Source organism: Neodiprion virginianus, chromosome 6 (genome assembly GCF_021901495.1).
Source record: "Neodiprion virginianus isolate iyNeoVirg1 chromosome 6, iyNeoVirg1.1, whole genome shotgun sequence".
Lineage (NCBI taxonomy): Eukaryota > Metazoa > Arthropoda > Insecta > Hymenoptera > Diprionidae > Neodiprion > Neodiprion virginianus.
The window spans coordinates 21,838,854-21,856,011 of record NC_060882.1 but is presented as its reverse complement, the minus strand read 5'-3'; the positions used below and the strand labels follow the sequence as shown (position 1 = coordinate 21,856,011).

General features: G+C 35.4%; 2 protein-coding genes across 8 annotated transcripts; one reads left to right on the top strand and one right to left on the bottom strand.

Annotated features, from left to right (window-relative positions):
* Nucleotides 1-183: 183 nt before the first annotated feature.
* On the top strand, nt 184-13,209 carry LOC124308094 (cytosol aminopeptidase-like). Of its 6 annotated transcripts, none has more exons than XM_046770447.1 (9): nt 184-578; nt 1,327-1,442; nt 6,795-6,967; nt 7,135-7,309; nt 7,420-7,747; nt 7,868-8,136; nt 8,217-8,395; nt 8,496-8,732; nt 12,846-13,209. In XM_046770447.1, exons 1-8 carry the CDS (start codon nt 492-494, stop codon nt 8,720-8,722), a joined length of 1,554 nt encoding a protein of 517 aa, XP_046626403.1. In that variant the 5' UTR covers nt 184-491; the 3' UTR covers nt 8,723-8,732; nt 12,846-13,209. The 6 variants fall into 6 exon arrangements, with proteins under 6 accessions (XP_046626403.1, XP_046626404.1, XP_046626402.1 ...); XM_046770448.1 differs by lacking the exon at nt 12,846-13,209 and adding an exon at nt 9,086-9,519; XM_046770446.1 differs by lacking the exon at nt 12,846-13,209 and having other exon boundaries at nt 185-578; nt 8,496-9,519.
* LOC124308099 (mediator of RNA polymerase II transcription subunit 28) lies at nt 9,070-15,747 on the bottom strand. Of its 2 annotated transcripts, none has more exons than XM_046770455.1 (4): nt 15,521-15,747; nt 14,596-14,941; nt 14,129-14,337; nt 9,070-10,778 (listed from the first exon to the last, which is right to left on the bottom strand). In XM_046770455.1, exons 1-4 carry the CDS (start codon nt 15,569-15,571, stop codon nt 10,578-10,580), a joined length of 807 nt encoding a protein of 268 aa, XP_046626411.1. In that variant the 5' UTR covers nt 15,572-15,747; the 3' UTR covers nt 9,070-10,577. The 2 variants fall into 2 exon arrangements, with proteins under 2 accessions (XP_046626411.1, XP_046626410.1); XM_046770454.1 differs by lacking the exon at nt 15,521-15,747 and adding an exon at nt 15,186-15,514.
* Between the last annotated feature and the right edge of the window lie 1,411 nt (nt 15,748-17,158).

Genomic DNA, 17,158 nt, shown 5'->3' with positions numbered 1-17,158 from the left:
TTACATCAATCATAAATGTGTTGGGGCTATCTAGTCTTGCAATAAATTTTATCGTAAATAACCGGTCGATCGTGCGTCCAGATTAAACTATGCCGAATTAGTCTAGCGGATTACAACGCCGACAGCAGGCAACCATGTGGACTGATTTATAACCTTAAAAACAATCCAAATTCCAGTTGATATCCGACAAGTCGTATTTACCTACTCAATCTTAATCCCTTCTTGTCAACAGTTTTGTATATTTTCCAATTTTGGCCTCTTTTTTTTCTCTATTAACAGCCGTAGTGACATTGCAGTTACTGGTAAAAACGAATTATCGGAAATATTTTTCAACATTCGTAACGCATCGTGTATTTTAAAAATTCCACATGTTTTCTGCCTCGAATCGGCGCTGTTCGTCTGAAATTTAATTCCGGTATGGCCGACCATTAAGCGTTGCTCGGGCGGCAGAGGGTCGAGAGATAAGTATTTGTTTCTGCTCTTGCGAGCAAATGATGGCATTGCTTCTTGTCAGGCCCAAAGGAGTACGACAAGGAATAAATCAGTTGCGTTTCTTCGCACACCAATCGACAATGAAGGTGATTATTATCGTTGAAATTATTTAGGTTGAAAATTGTCTTCTTTCTGTCTCATTTCTCTGTCTTTTTCTCTATCGTAAACCGTAATATCCTTTCTTCTTTTTTTTCGTCTACATTTTGGCCTAATTGTACAGTAAGTCACACAGTTATGTCCGTTACTTTTTATATCATTTTATTCTCGCGTAATGTCCTTCGATACGGGTTCTAATATTTTTCCGTAAAGGAATATCCGATATTAATGTTATTAACTAGCCAGTAATCGTTCAGCTGCGTATTTGCGACAATTTTATCTATATGTTGTGGAAATTATAAACCGAGACTAACCGATAGTACATAATGCATGTTGCTGATAAAGTCATTTATCAATACCCTTCTAAATGTGGATGAAGTGATTCACTGGTATGACTCGCAAATATTTATGCGTCTTTATAATGTTATTCGCACATTGAGTAGTAAACCCAGTAAACCGACAAGTGCACACAATGGTGAGAATTAAATGTATTAATTTTAATAATTGTTTGCTCGTAGGACTCATTTGTTTCGTTTTTCAAGTTTATACTGAGCATTGGTATTACAAATCAGTAATAGGCGATACAGTAAACATAGTATCGACGAATCGTAGAGGACAAATAAATACAGATTTTGAATTTCGCCCTGTCGAAAACAAAAACAGTGCGTTTGTCAAATCTTACCTGTTTCAAAAAAAAGTGACGACAATAATATAAACTCGTTCAAATATTTATTACAGAAGGGATTAGTGCTTGGGGTATACGAGACGGAAGGCCAAGATGGTGTTAGGCTAACACCTACAGCTGTACAATATAACGAACTTGTGAATGGAAAGTTACTGGAAAACATTTCTCTGTAAGTATTACAAGATGACTAACAAAAATCCGATTCAATACTAAGCTGCAATTTATGCTTTCGATGTGAATTCTTATATTTTCCGTGTAGTCGAATTTAAGTTTTTGATCCCCAAAATTTCCGTCAATTTATGGTTAGCTGTTAGAACGAATGACCATATCAGGTAAGAATAATCGTAGATCATAGCTTAGTATATTTACGCGTATCTTATTTCAGTTCTTGGGACAAAAAACTTGTTTCTTATAAGTGCGTTTGTAAGTAAATATTTTATCATTATTATTTACATCCAACAATTCTTGTTCGTTTAATTTTATCCAATGTGTTTTGCCATTTTTTACATTACATTACAGCCTGAAACAATTACTATAATGCTGCCTGAGCCCCACCCCAATGATAATTTTCATTATCTTCTCGTAGCCGTCTTTTATCAATCTTATTCAAGCTTTCTTTTTGTTTTAAATTCCTTTTTCAATTTTTTGTTACTTTATCTAATGAAAGCAATTTGCTAACTTGAATTGATTTTTTTACATTTTTCACTCCCACGAGCTCACAGGCATTATTTTGATTGTTTCAGGAAGGGATAGGCTGTGTTGGCGTTTACCCAAAAAAATGAGCTACGTCGATTTGTTAACGGATCAAGAATTAAAACGAATAGTAATATTTTCATAACCGGCCAACATTTCACTTCGTCATATCAAATTTTTCACCAATCATTCGATTCGACGTCTTAAAACAACTGTTACAGCCTTCACTCAAGCACCGAATAAGAAGATCCTAAACACACTCACTAAAATTTCACTATAAACACAGATATTAGACTCCACTACATAATTTAAGAGCAGAATACAACAATGTCTGTTGGTGACAGTGGCGAACTTGAAAGCAGCGGTGTGGGTGTTGGCTCAGGTAACGAGGCTTCGCCATTATCCACCACTCGACGTGCGCGGAGTGTTAAACGTTTATTGCAATCTGCGAATGTACTCCAAGGTATCAGTGGTACCCTTGAAGACAAAAATAATGATTATCTATGCCCCATATGTATCGAAGTGATGAATGAACCACACATCACTCGATGCGGTCACACATTTTGCTACCCATGTATTATCAATTCGCTCGAAGTCAATGGCCGCTGCCCGAAATGTAGTTTCACACTGACCCAGCAGGATATATTTCCTAATTTCGTATTGAACGATTTGATCGCAAAGTATAAAATGCGATTGAAAGGCCCTGGTGATTCGGGAAGCGGTACAGGAAGTACCAGAGTTGGAGGTCTTTCTCAAACAGAAATCGATATGCTCATTCCAGTATGTGATGGACTGAGAGGCTTTGTAGCAGCGGAAAGTGCTAATTTAACTTTACCAGATGTAAATGTAATGCTGGAGGTCCTTATGCAGAGGAAAAATTTACTCGAAGCCGAATCCTGCGCAACTCAAAATAAATTGCTTCACGAATTTCTGAGACATTTGCTCAGGCACAAAGAGGACCAAAGAAATCAGTTGGCGAAGGAAGTCGCTTTGATCAAGCGTGACATTGAGGAAGTTGAAAATATTTTAAAAGAAGTTCAGAGCAAATGCCCTCGTGTTGAGGATTTGAAAAAACCTAGCGAAACTGATACTGCACAAGTTTCGGCTATCAAGCGAGAAATGATCGAGCTAATTGATATCATAGACTCAAACATGGTTAAGGATGGAGACCTAAATCCACCGGATTCGTGCAATAACGATCTTTTTGCTTCAGCCATGATACAGAAACAAAACTGTGCCACTTCAATCTTGGCAATTCGCCGGAAGAGAATGCATGCACATTTTGACGAATTTGTTCAATGCTACGCTGACACTCGTATCAAAGATCTACTTTTTGAACAGTCCGAAAAGGTCCAGCACCAAACAGAAACAGAACCAGGAACTAGTTCTGGATTAGATGTATTCAGGGATAATTTAGTTAAGTTTTTAAGGTATAACTCTTTGCGAACATTAGCTACATTGAATTATTCATCGGATGTGTTTAATAGCTCTACTATCGTATCGAGTATAGAGTTTGACAAAGATAACGAATACTTTGCTATTGCTGGTGTCACAAAACGCATCAAAGTGTTTGATTACGGAGTAGCGGTACGAGATAGTGTTGACATTCATTATCCGTGCGCTGAAATGATATGTAGTTCAAAGATATCGTGCGTCTCGTGGAATTCCTATCATAAAGGAATGTTGGCTTCTGCTGATTACGAGGGAACAGTCACTGTATGGGATACTATAACTGGTCAACGTACCAAAGTATTTCAAGAACATGAGAAACGTTGCTGGTCCGTCGACTTCAACGATGTTGACACAAGGCTGATAGCTTCAGGATCGGATGATGCGAGGGTGAAATTATGGTCCCTCAACAGTGACCACTCTGTAGCTTCACTCGAGGCTAAGGCAAATATTTGTTCTGTTAAATTTAATCCAGAAAGCTCTTGTCATTTAGCGTTTGGATCAGCGGATCATTGTGTGCATTATTATGATTTGCGTAACCTGAAGGAAGCGATATGTGTATTTAAAGGCCACCGCAAAGCTGTGTCCTATGTTAAATTCATAAACAAAGAAGAAATTGTTTCTGCAAGTACAGATTCTCAGTTGAAAATGTGGAACATCAATAGTCCTCACTGTGTTAGGACTTTTGTGGGTCACGTAAATGAGAAGAACTTCATCGGCCTAGCAACAGACGGTGAATACGTTGCGTGTGGGTCAGAAAATAATGCACTGTATATTTATTACAAGGGATTAACGAAACAACTGTTCTCAAATAAGTTTAATGCTGCAAGAAGTGTTTTAGAGATGCAAGAAAAAAAGGAGGAAGAACTTAATGAATTTGTATCAGCTGTCTGTTGGAGACAAAGGTCTAATGTTTTAGTAGCAGCTAATTCTCAGGGTATTATTAAAATTTTGGAACTTATTTGAACATAATTCGAAGAAATGTAAGATTGAAAGTAATTACTTGACGCATTTTTATGGATCAAATCAGTAAAACATTGCTAATAAAGTAAATGGAATGAAACGGAAATGTAATGCAGGATCATTAAACTGCATGCCAGTGATGTTTTTTATCTGGAAGCTGTATGATTTGATCCAACAAAAAAATGTTGCACATGTGTAATTGTACCACATGTACCTATTGTATATATGTATAGGATTTCAGAATGTATTTTATATTTTATTTGATGTTTGTGATGAATTTTTTGCACTTTTTATCCTGGCATGAATTATCCACACTTATAATGTACTGACGATTTTACATCCTTAGCGAATCGACTTCAAGTCTTATTAGCACGCACAATAATTGTATTACTGGTCTTGGATAACCATGGATAAATTATCATTACAGAATTAGAATATTGCTATAACATTAATAAATTTACTTTACCGGGTACCTAATAATTATCTACATATTTAACATATTCTTCAATACTAGAATGCCACCAGTTGTTATTTTAAAAGTTATCATAAATGATTCTAATGAAAGAAAAAAGTATTCAATACTGAGGTTCATGGAAAGTCACCGGTATCTCTGTGAAAAGATCATTTAAACTGATTTAAATGATTAAAAATCATGTTCCAATTCCAAAAAGTTATATTACTACTAAAAGGATATTTTATTGTAAAATAATTGCATAATCTTTCAAACCCAGTTTAATAATAATGCCGAGCCGTACGGCTATGTAAATATAAGCTTTACCTTCGCATGCTCAATTTTAGGGAATTTATAAATGGGTCAGATTTACGTGTTAGAAAACACGATATGACTATTAGGAATTGATATACATTTAATAGGTATAGTTGTAATATTGCTATATGAGTAAATATAATTTTGTCAAACAAGTTTTGCCAAGAATTAAGTTCGTGCAACTTTGAGCCTGGTGAACAAATTACTAATTAATAATAGCAATAAAACAGGTCGTTGCAAATTTTGTGCCAATATATACATATTTGAATAAAATTTCAGGCTTTGTAAAGAATATCAATGTTCCGTAATGTGATATATAGTAGTAGTTAATTGTTGTTCGTTTTCCGAGTAGCTAGTTGCAATAAACAGAAATATTATAAGTGTATAATTGGACAATTATCGTGAAGTAAATTGCTCTGTGTAAACAAAAATTAAACAAATACTGTACTTATATCTACAGACATTCTAAATATGAAACAGATAATTGAAAAACACAGTATATTTTTAGACTGTATTTTAAACAAATAAAAATTGTATCATATTTGATGGATCAATTGGTATCCAAGAAACATAGAAATTTCCAATTCATGTCTATATATATTTTCAAATATACCTGAAAATGTTGTAAAATTAAAATTCTCAAAACTACAAGTTGCCGGATAGAATTGTCTATTAAATGCTCAAATTTAGATGCTGTTCTTCCTTTCATCATATTCAATTTTTCTGCAAAGTTTAAATTCATGTGTTCATAGTTGTATGTCGACATCAACAGTGTAGTCATCTTTCTGTGCTACCGTGGTAATATTATTGTAATAACAAAAAATTGATCAAAAGTGTAAAGTTCATTATTGTTCTATTACTTGATTTTGATGTACTCCATTTGTTGTCAGATAGTGTATTTTCGATATGTGTACAATGAAAACCATCAGCACTCAATAATACGTATTTTATAGGCTCCGTTTCAACAGTTTGTTAGGAAACTATAATATCGATCATAGTCAAGTCCTCACTCATATTTTCTAAAATACGTACTATCTTTATTCCTGTATAATCGAAAAATTTGCTGCATTTTTCTAATTAGCTTTCACATTCAGGTTTATCATGTCACAAGTTTGTTATGCGAATATATTGGAGCACAACTTTTTACTTGTACCTAGATTTTGCGATGTGAGATTTTCTTAACATTGTTTTCCACTCATCTTTTTTCTTTGTATTCATTCAATCATATTTTTGAAATGTTATTCATTTGCTAAATACATCAAAATCAAACTATTTTTAATTAAATTGCTAATGAATGTTGTATAGTGAAAACAGTGTTTATTTATTTATGTAGAAAGAGATGAATAAAACTAAACGAACCTGATATAAATCGATGATATGGTAGTTACATTCAGTGTAATATAGTTTGTTACCTTGATATTGTTCAGTCATTTATTGTAACACCTATTGTCATGTGTTTTTAAAATATGAATTGTTTTCGTTTCATTTAATAATTAGAATACAGATTTAAATTATTCGCATGTGAGATCAGTTATCAAACCTTTGATTACGATCGAGCAGTCCCGAGTTCTCAAACTTTTTCATACGCGTCATAACAATTTCCATATTCCACTTATAATTACTATGACATACAATTGTGAATAATTACAGAGCTGGGCCGAAATTGAAAAAGGCAGAGACTAGGGTGTTCTGGGGTCTAGAACCTGCTGAGAGCAGGCAACATGTCGGAGTGGCAGTTGTTGGTTTGGGAAAGCCGAATCTCGGTATCAACGAATTGGAAGAAATACATGAAGGCAAGGAAAATGTACGGGCAGCAGCTGCTGGTAGGTCACTTTTCACATGTCAGCACGAATGATATTTACTAAGATTTTATAGAAATCTTCAATCAAGCTAATCCTGCTTTGGGTATAAAATCAACATATTGTTTATGAAACAATGTATCAACCATTTGCTAAATACTTGATAACATAAAATTTCAAATCACTGGTAGCTGGATGTCGAGCATTGGACGCCGTTGAAATAAAAAACATAAGCATCGAATCACTAGGAGATGCTGAAGCAGCAGCTGAAGGAGCTGGTCTTGCATCATGGTTTTTCCAGGAATTCAAAAATAAAGAAAAGCAGAAAGTTTTACCACAGGTTTCTTTCTATGGTTCGGAAGGAAAGTAAGTTGAATCGAATACGAGTCTTTAATGTGTAACGGTACATGGAACTTGCAAAAATATAGTAGTATCGCCAATAATAAATCATGATATATGCATCTTATTCAACACAGGCAACAGTGGCACAAAGGACTTATCAAGGCAGAAGCTCAAAACTGGGCCCGGAAGCTGGCTGATACACCAGCAAACTTGATGACCCCAACAATCTTTGCTAACCAAGTATCTACCGAGCTTTCACAACTCGGGGTCAAGGTTCAAGTACACGACAAGGCATGGGCGGAACAGAAGGGCATGGGCTCATTCCTGAGCGTAGCTCGTGGCAGTGCTGAACCTCCTAAATTTCTTGAAATCAGCTATGAGGGAGCAGGTAAAGGTACCAAGAAACCAATCGTCTTTGTTGGCAAAGGTGTTACCTTTGATTCTGGTGGCATCAGTATCAAGGTGATTATTTTCTCTTTTTTTATGTACCATTTCTAAATTTGTCCATACCAATATTTTGATACAATCAATTCATGTCAAGTAATAACGTCGTATTTCATACATAATCACATAATCTTTCAGCCCTCGGCTCAGATGGACGAGATGCGTGCAGATATGGGTGGGGCTGCTTGCGTTGTCGCTTCGATCAAGGCAGCTGCTCAACTGCAGTTGAAAGTTAATATTGTTGGCTTAATTCCACTCACAGAAAATTTACCTTCCGGTACTGCCACAAAACCCGGTGATGTTGTCGTTGCGATGAATGGCAAAACTATTTGCGTTGATAATACAGATGCCGAAGGCAGACTGATCTTGGCTGACGCATTGTGCTATGCCCAAGAATTTAAACCAAGGTAATAATTGTGAGAAGATCGTAATATTTCGAAAATTATCCCTCTACAGATTCATCACTCCTCTATGTTATCCGTATTAGATTGACTTTGGACATTGCTACATTGACCGGTGCAATGAGAATTGCATTAGGGGGGGTTGCTACAGGCGTATTTACAAACAGCGCCGAATTATACGAAAACCTAAGAACTGCCGGAACATTTACTGGTGATCGAGTGTGGCGGTTTCCACTTTGGCAACATTTCAATGATGCAATGACAAGTATGGAAAATTTATTCTCACTCTAATTAAAAATTATTTCTCAAGGTGAAAGATAATTTAAGCATAAATTGAAACCCGTCCCACTTTTCGATGATTACAGAAAGTCACAAAGCTGTGGATGTTAACAACCTTAGTAAGAGTAAGGGCGGTGGTTCTTGTACGGCTGCAGGTTTCTTGCGAGAATTTGTCGAAAAGGACGCTCCTTGGCTTCACTTGGACATTGCAGGTGTTATGGGTCCTGGTAACGACGAGCTACCCTATCTTCCGGCTGGGATGACAGGTCGTCCAACGCGTACCCTCGTCCAATTTCTCGAGCAACTGTCATAAGTACCAAACCGTACGTACAACACTATGCATTTGATACTTTTACATTAACGTATACTTGATATAATACTGTTGTTGATTAAATATTCATACTTGTTTAAAAATATTTTGCATGATCAATCACTAGATAGTCGCCTGTACAATTAAAACTTCTGGAGCGTATCATTATTTTTATTGTAATATGCAAAGTGAATCTGAGTTTCACATATTCAGTAAAATTTTTATCAAGAGTAAGAAATCGTTTGCTTACAACAAGTGTGTATTATAATGATTACGTCATAATCATTTAAAATAATGCAGTGTCCGGAATTTCAATTTTAAAATATCAACTATGTATTGCCTTTTTTTTGTTTTCTGCTACCAAAGGCACCCAGTGTATACCTCTAGTTCATTATTCGTACCACTGTTTCTTCACTTGGGACAAAGAATCATGACCAAAAAGTCAATACGTTAGCAAATAACGTTAATAATATAAGTATTCGTAATATGTACCATTAACAACGAAAACTTTCTGCTTATCATCATCATCCTTGAGTCAACTGATGCACCGTAGAGTTTCTACGTTATATAAAATGAAGTATTGAAAATTATGACCTGATGAACGTCTTTTTATGCAGTAACGAAACAAGAGGCAGATTTGATCTCTTCCACGAGAGCAATGTATCATACGGCGTTGTATAAACTGTTAGATGTAGTAAACGTAATGTAACCTAAGATGCCATGTTTATATCAATATGTTGAAGTAATCAATGTAAGTATCCGACGGAATTGAAATAAAACGGATTTGGTTTATAACAGTGTATGAGATACATCTATATTTGGATTATACTATGAAGTCTCGATTTTATTCATCATAGAATGGATTATTTTCTACATGAATCAAGATTACATGTGATTTTATAAACCGTGGAATAAGATAAGTAGGACTATGATGTATTTATCTAATTCTATTTACATCTCGATAACTAAGGATTATTTGATTATCATAGGTATGTACAAATTGTTTTACAAAATACACATTGCCGATTCTTCGATCGCTGTTGAAGAATCCTCAAGCATGTACTATTATAGTTGCATTTATTGCAGCTATGATACAATTGAAGCAAATTCGTTTTAATTCACTAAATATAAAACAATTTTTAAGTGAGTTTGACAGCATTAGAAGCTGTAGAGCAAGTAACAAAGTCGTTTACCACATGTACGTGTCTATGAAGTAGCGAAGCAATACAAAGTAAATATCTGTACCTAACAACAGATTTAAGAGTTATGAAGTAACAATGGTACCCGTACCAGGTTGATCAATTTGGTTTGAGAGAAACCAAACACTCATCAGTAGCATGCCCAATCTATGCTTGTATTGCTCAATTAGTATTTAAAAAATATTGCTTACTATTATTATTTGCATGTCAAAGTTTTCTACGCCAATGTAACATGAAAAACATTAACATTCACGATTCGTATTACAAAAAAAAAAGTCTATCGTGAAGAATGACATACGATTCTAAATAGGTTTTGTACTTCTTATTTAGTATGTAGGTAACAAGATTTGGATATTGGAACAAAAAAGTTTTATCGTTATGATAAAAAAACTAAATGTAATCGCAAAGAAATATTGTTGGTAATTGCTACAATTACTGAATCCTCCAAATAAAATCAACTATAGAAAACGAACGAAGAAAGAAGAGGAATTTTAAGTACATGGAGGAGGAGGCTGCTGTTGTTGAGAGGGAAGGGGCGCTGCAGCAGCAGCAGCATACGAAGAAGGGTCGGAAGGATCGAGGAGGGACGGTTGTGCTAAACCACGTCCCCTGCCTCGGCCTCTTCCTCGACCTCTGCCTCGCCCCCTCCCTCGTCCGCGTCACCTCCGCCCTTCCGGCATTCCTATATTGCTTGTAGTCTTCTCAAGGAATGCGAGTGGACCCTGTAAAGCACCGCCTCCTACCCCAAAGCCACCTGCTCTTCCCCCACCCCCTTGTGACATGAACATCCCTTGTTGCGCCACCGATACGCCGACGCCTTGTAGACCCTGAGGCGGCGGAGCACCTGCACCCTGTTGTACCTGTAAGATTAAAATCAACAAGACTGTTTTTGAGTCCTGTTCTCAAAGTTTCGGTTCAAACTGTCCTCAAATATGGAGTTGAAGTTGATAACATTAACATAATGAAACATGGAAACAAAAATCAGTGTTTCGTAATTTTAGAATAATGATAAATAAGCCCATATTCCAACATATGAGTATATTTTGCTTCGTTACGATTTAGTGAAATTTAGATGTAACTAAAAATTCTCAAGTTCAGAAGAACGATTTTTCTTACAAAAATGCAACGTTGCATTAATGTTACGAACTTCAACAACATCTTAAAATTAATCAAATGAATGTGAATGTGTGCGTCACGGACAAATGAGGGGGCAGATAGTACACCGAAGAGGTTCTTTGTGGCGTAACATTAAAACAAGAATTTTAAAACTTTCAAATTGAGAGCGTGTTACATTTTATTACGACATGCCCGAGTATGATGGAAGTTGCGCATGTGGTAAAACAGCACAGACGATAGAAATTGTTGAGATTTCATTTCGTTAATTCTGCGCATTCAACATTGTCTGATAAATGTGTGATCTTTGTTAACTGCACCTATTGATTTAAGCGATAATGAAGATGAGTAAAAATATATTGCATGCATGTAGACAGATAGACAGACTATGAAGCAAAGGGAACTTGGGAGCAGGCGATAGGTAGGCAAGGTGAGTGAAAGAAAGCACAACATTTCACCAGTAACAGAGCTTTTATTCTAAAAGATATCTACTAGCGTGTGATGATGACATAACATAATTAGGTAATCTATTTTTTGTTTTTATGTAAAACAAATGATTTAGAGTCTACAATGAGCGCAATTAAAAATTGTTAACTTTGGAAAATCGAAACAATAGCAATATAGCAATTGCACAAAGATTCAATCTAATCTTTCGGAATTCCTGATGTTTCCTTTTATTCCTTGTGCAAATGCAAGTAATGTGCGTGTGTACATGCAAATAGTACGTACCACCACTATCAAAAGGAAGATACCTACTAATACAAATGTACGAAACTTAGGTAATATTAATATCGACATATGAAATTACTGACATTAAAGAGCAATTATTACAGCGATGTGTAAACAATGAGATATGTGACACGGAAGAAAAAAAAGAGTAAAAAAACAACAATGTATAAGAAACAAACAATGACTGTAAAAGTAAACTATGAGGAACCCATATACCAAGAAACAACCAGAACTAAAAAGTAAAAAGAAAGTCAACTACTTTTTACACGAATTGTGTATATATGATTATAAATAATATCATGGAAGCATCGGAATTTTTACTTATCCAATATTTAGTCAGCTAGTATAGATATGGAGTGACAATATATTAATAATTATTAAAATAGGGTATAATCTCTTTAGTAACAATAGGTATTGTTTTTCTGGTACAATCAACAATATCAGATAAATATTTCAAGAAATAAACCTTACTATTTTGAAACATTTTATATACTGAATAATACTATTGTTCAATCTGTACTGTTTTAAATATTTCTTCACGTTATCGTTTTATTTGGCTAGATATTTGTACCTGTTTTACAACTTAATTTGGCACATATTTTCACATTTCTCTAATTATCTAATGCTATCGCTGTACATGACGATTCCATAAATAACAATCTCTAAATTTCTTAGTTGTACCTATATTGGTAGCGCTCACTCTATAGTTTCGTGTTGTTATTTCGTAACTATGTAAATTTTAGTTTTGTTATTACAAAACCACCGCAGATTTAGCAGTTGTATAAAGATGGCTTAGGTTTTTCATTTGATAAAATAATAAGAGCACTTTGTGTTGGCATATAGTAAGATTCAGGTAAGGCACTAATTCACCATGACTTGATAAATAAACTTTTTTACTAGCCATCCCTGATCTCTCACTTGCATGTAGCCAAATTTATATGTCATAACATTGGTAAATCATTTTCTGCGTTTTCAGGCTCACATGAATGAAGGGGTGCATCTGACAGGTACAAAATAATGTCTAATGTTTTGCACACTATATATTATGTACTAATGATATTCGAATCGATAATGTTTGTCAACAGTTCTGTTATCGCGCCTACGCATCACGCAACATTCTACGATTTGTGGTTAGGGGGGCGGATCACTTCACAAGTAGATATTTCAACATAGCATGGCTGCTAATGTCTAAAGCATTTCAAAGAAGCCAAATACGTGGATCACAAAGCCGACTGATGAGAATTAGTCATCATCTGTTAACTATAATCAAGAATGGACCGTGCTGAATGTCTCAGCTTATGTTTAAAAAGATGATTTCTACTTGAAATACGGTATGCCACAATATTTTTAGAATACCTATTTTAGCATTTACCACATACTGGGTAGGCACCTATTTAGAGTACTAGCGATATCAGCGGAAGAAATAAAGTGCATTTGTAAAACTGCCAACAATCTTAGTAGTTTCTCAAATTCTTAGGCCACGGGGCATCTAATTTGCAATAATTTTAGTGAACCTTAATAACTAACTTATTGTGAGTATTATGTAGCCACGAAATATTTCTGATATAATCAATTTTTCGTCTTATATTATTGAAATAAAGTTAAGATATCAAATGACTCAGTTGCTAGCAATGGCTATAATATAAATGAAAGTATTTTTAGGTGGCAAAACTATCCTTTGTTAGAAAATCAATTAGAAAAAGAATAAAAATTAAAAAAGAAAAAAAAAGAAAAACGAAATATGGTTATCTTTATAAATATAATGGTAAAGCCAAAGCTTGGAGATGATACTGAGTAATACGAATCTAAGCAAAAAATACTTTCAAAATATTTGTGAAATAAATTCCTATTTACAAAAACTAGATTAGGTAATAAATCAACACCTTATTAAGTGCCAATAGATAGTAACAGTCGTGCGGCCTGCACTTGAAACAGTTGACCTTTGTGCAAATTTCATACGATAGCACTCAAATTCTACAGAATGCCCAGGTTTAAAAACTTCTGGAGTGTTAAATACTCGAATATTTTTTTTTTTAATTACACGGTATCTAAAATATTAGTTTGTGATCAAATGTACCAGTGACATTCAGCCACAAATAATTGATAGTAATGTGTCGTATCGACATTGAGTCAAGATGTTGGAATGTCTCGCTTTCAAAATTTTCTGACTGTATCCACTGTTGCGAATCGATCATTATTAATGTGTATAATAATAAACACAGTACTCAATATCGTACCGTTAAAATAAAACCATATCAGTCGGTTATTTGACGCTTAATATATATATATATAATTATATATATACATATTTTATCAGAAGTGTGTAAACTTGAGTTGCATTAACAATATATTAACGTTACTTAAATACCTGTTGTTGATGGAGCTGTTGCTGCTGCAGTTGATGCTGCTGTATCTGTTGCAGTTGCTGTTGTAGCTGGAGTTGTTGTTGTTGGTGCTGCTGCTGCTGTTGTTGCTGCTGCTGTTGCTGTTGTTGCTGCTGCTGCTGTTGTTGCAATACCGGCCCCCCACTTCCATTACCAGGTGGTTGCGCCTGAACTCCACTACCATTTGCCAGTCCTATGATATGATTAAGAAAACTATTCTTTCAGATGTCAATGTGGATATCAAATAATCAGAGATAACACTGAGGTCTGAGTTTTTTCTGCCGTTTAACTGTATCGAGGAATAAGAAGGAAAAATTTTCCAATTTTTGTTTTTTTTATTCTTTAGAAGCTGAAGGACATTCCTAATATCTTCCAGTGCCAAAAAAAAAATGTTTATTCATCAATTTCATATCTTATCTCAGTAGAACCACAAGAAGTTTTATAATCTCACCATTAGGTGCAGGGCCTTGTACCGGCGATTTGGCCCAGCCTTGTAAATCAGCTAGCAGATTTTGCCATATGGCAATTTTGTCGTAATGCCTCTTGATTAGTTCATCTTTCCTGACAAGTTCTACTTTCAGGTCATTTATGTCTTCCTTGACAACTAACTCAGGCTTCAAAGCGGACAGCAAAAAACGTTTTTGTAGGAAAAATGCTTCCATTTGCCGAGCAAGATCTATGAACCTCAAAGTAACTTGTTCGACCTCTGCTCGTGCCTCGTCTTTGTCAACAGATAGACCCGTGCCTACGTTGTTGATCCCAAGGCTTTCATCTTTTGTCAAGACATTCAGACATTGCTGTAAGCGAATTCGAAATTATGCAAAAATGTCAAGTCAAACATTTCAAGTGAGTATTGAGGTTGGTTGATAAATTTTGTTCAAAATATTTTGTATTCTTTGTCATCGTTTTTCGTGGCACAGTAATGCGTGAACAGCTTAGTGCATTATTTATCAATATATCCTGAGAGCATGAATAGCATTTTTCGGAGGTTATAAACTTTTATAGGTTGGAATAATGACTTATAAATATTATTCTAGTAACCTGAAATGCTTCTTCGAATTCGTCGACCAGATTTCCATTGCCATTTGTCGGAGTCGCCATGTTTCAAATTAGATAGTAAAAACGCACCAAATTTTCAGACATTTGGCATGAATATTCACTTGGCACGTCAAATCGCCATCATAATTGCTAAACGCAACGCTTACACCGACTTAAGTGAAACCTTCTGACGAACGCAAGCGCGTTTGACGAAAGCTAAGATTTATAAAGGTAAATTCTAATCAAACTACTGTATTCACATATCTCCAAATTTTATTTCAATAAAATGTTCTCATCTAGCTAGGCATCGAATGCCCTCCAAACTGCTCCTAACTTGCCTTCTTTTTGACTACCATCCATAGGCTTCCAGGCATAGGCTTACAGAGCATTGTTTATGGCTATGCACATCAAACCATCACCGCGTACGTTCGAAAGGTCATAGACTGTACCAACATTGACTAGAATCTCAGAGTTGAATGGCCCAAGCCACCTAAACGGTATACAAATAAATATCTCCATAAATCGTTTGTTGGATTGAATTTTTTATTTGCTTAGTGTCTGCGACTCAAATTTGCAGAGCATAAGTGTGGAAGTTCAATTTTGCGATTGCAGATGGCGCGCGCGTACGTGGTCGGAGCAAAGTCGAGCTGTGCCAGGAGCGTTTTGCGTCATTTGTGTACGACGAGCGCGCGCGGAACAACGTGTGCGGCATAACGTTGTGTAAATCACGCTACTCGGAGTGTTTCGCGTAATATTTTGAGTGCATTTTTATCAAAAGGACATCCGCTCTACATTTGTGATCCTGTGGAAATACAATGGCAGTAGAGACTACTGTAACAGTTTCCCGAAAATATCACGTAAGCATATGAATTTCTCTAGATTCGAGTTTATGATTATAAGTGTTGATGTTGTTGTATTATTACTGATGTTGTGAATTTCTTGTCTTTTTTGTCACAATTGGTCATTGCTTAACGACTAGCTGCGAATTGTCGATGAAGCAGTGAAGATCCATGGTTATTGTTATAGTCTTTTCTCGCAATTTTTGGAATACCGATTCAAAACAAACTCGTCTGTTTGTCATTGGCAGTATTTTTTCGTGTGTTGTACTCTCAACACTGCATTCATTTTAATGTTTCCTTCGGGATTGGGGCTCTATTATTCAATTATAACATGAATTCTGCACTCCATCAAAATATCAACACAGTACAACTTCGTCCGTTGCACCGAAACTTATAGGAGTAAGAATTCCTGCAATGCAGGGCGATCAAGCGTCAATCAAGAGCTGCCATACCACCCGTACTTATAACTATGTTTCCTTCACCTGATTTCGACTTCGACTCTCTCCTCATTTACTACCTCGTTTACATGCGGTGGAAAAAGAAGATAATTGCATATTGCGTAATTATAGATTACCTAAACTGTGGGTTCTACGTAAAACGACAGGGAATGTTGGGTACTGTATTGCGTTATACTGCACATTTTGAAATATTCATTTTTTATTTCTCCAAAATTATCTCCAAACGCCATTCTTTTAATTCTACATAAAATTCATTTGTTTGGTATTGAAAGTATATCTTTCGAATTAATGATATTGTTGAAAGATCATCTGCCTTCAAAACTGTCGAAGATTAAACAATACGACGGATATTCTTCTTGTCATTTTACCTGTCGGGAAATAGCGTTGGAACCAGTCAACAAGCAGTAATAAAAGTACAAGTATGCAATCCCAACATTCCTGTCATGAGAGGCTAACACGTGGAGATTATACCATGACCCAGTATAACCATAGGTTTGAATTTTTTTTATACGATGACTTTGGTTAATATTTGATTGCAAAATTTTGAAACGAAAGTATGATTTTAGTTGAGAAATCGTACCACGTTCTCAGATTCGAGGTAGAATAACTTGAATACATGTCAATGCCTGTTTATTTTTATCACCATGTTCGGCAATTACCAACCAACACGTAACCTACT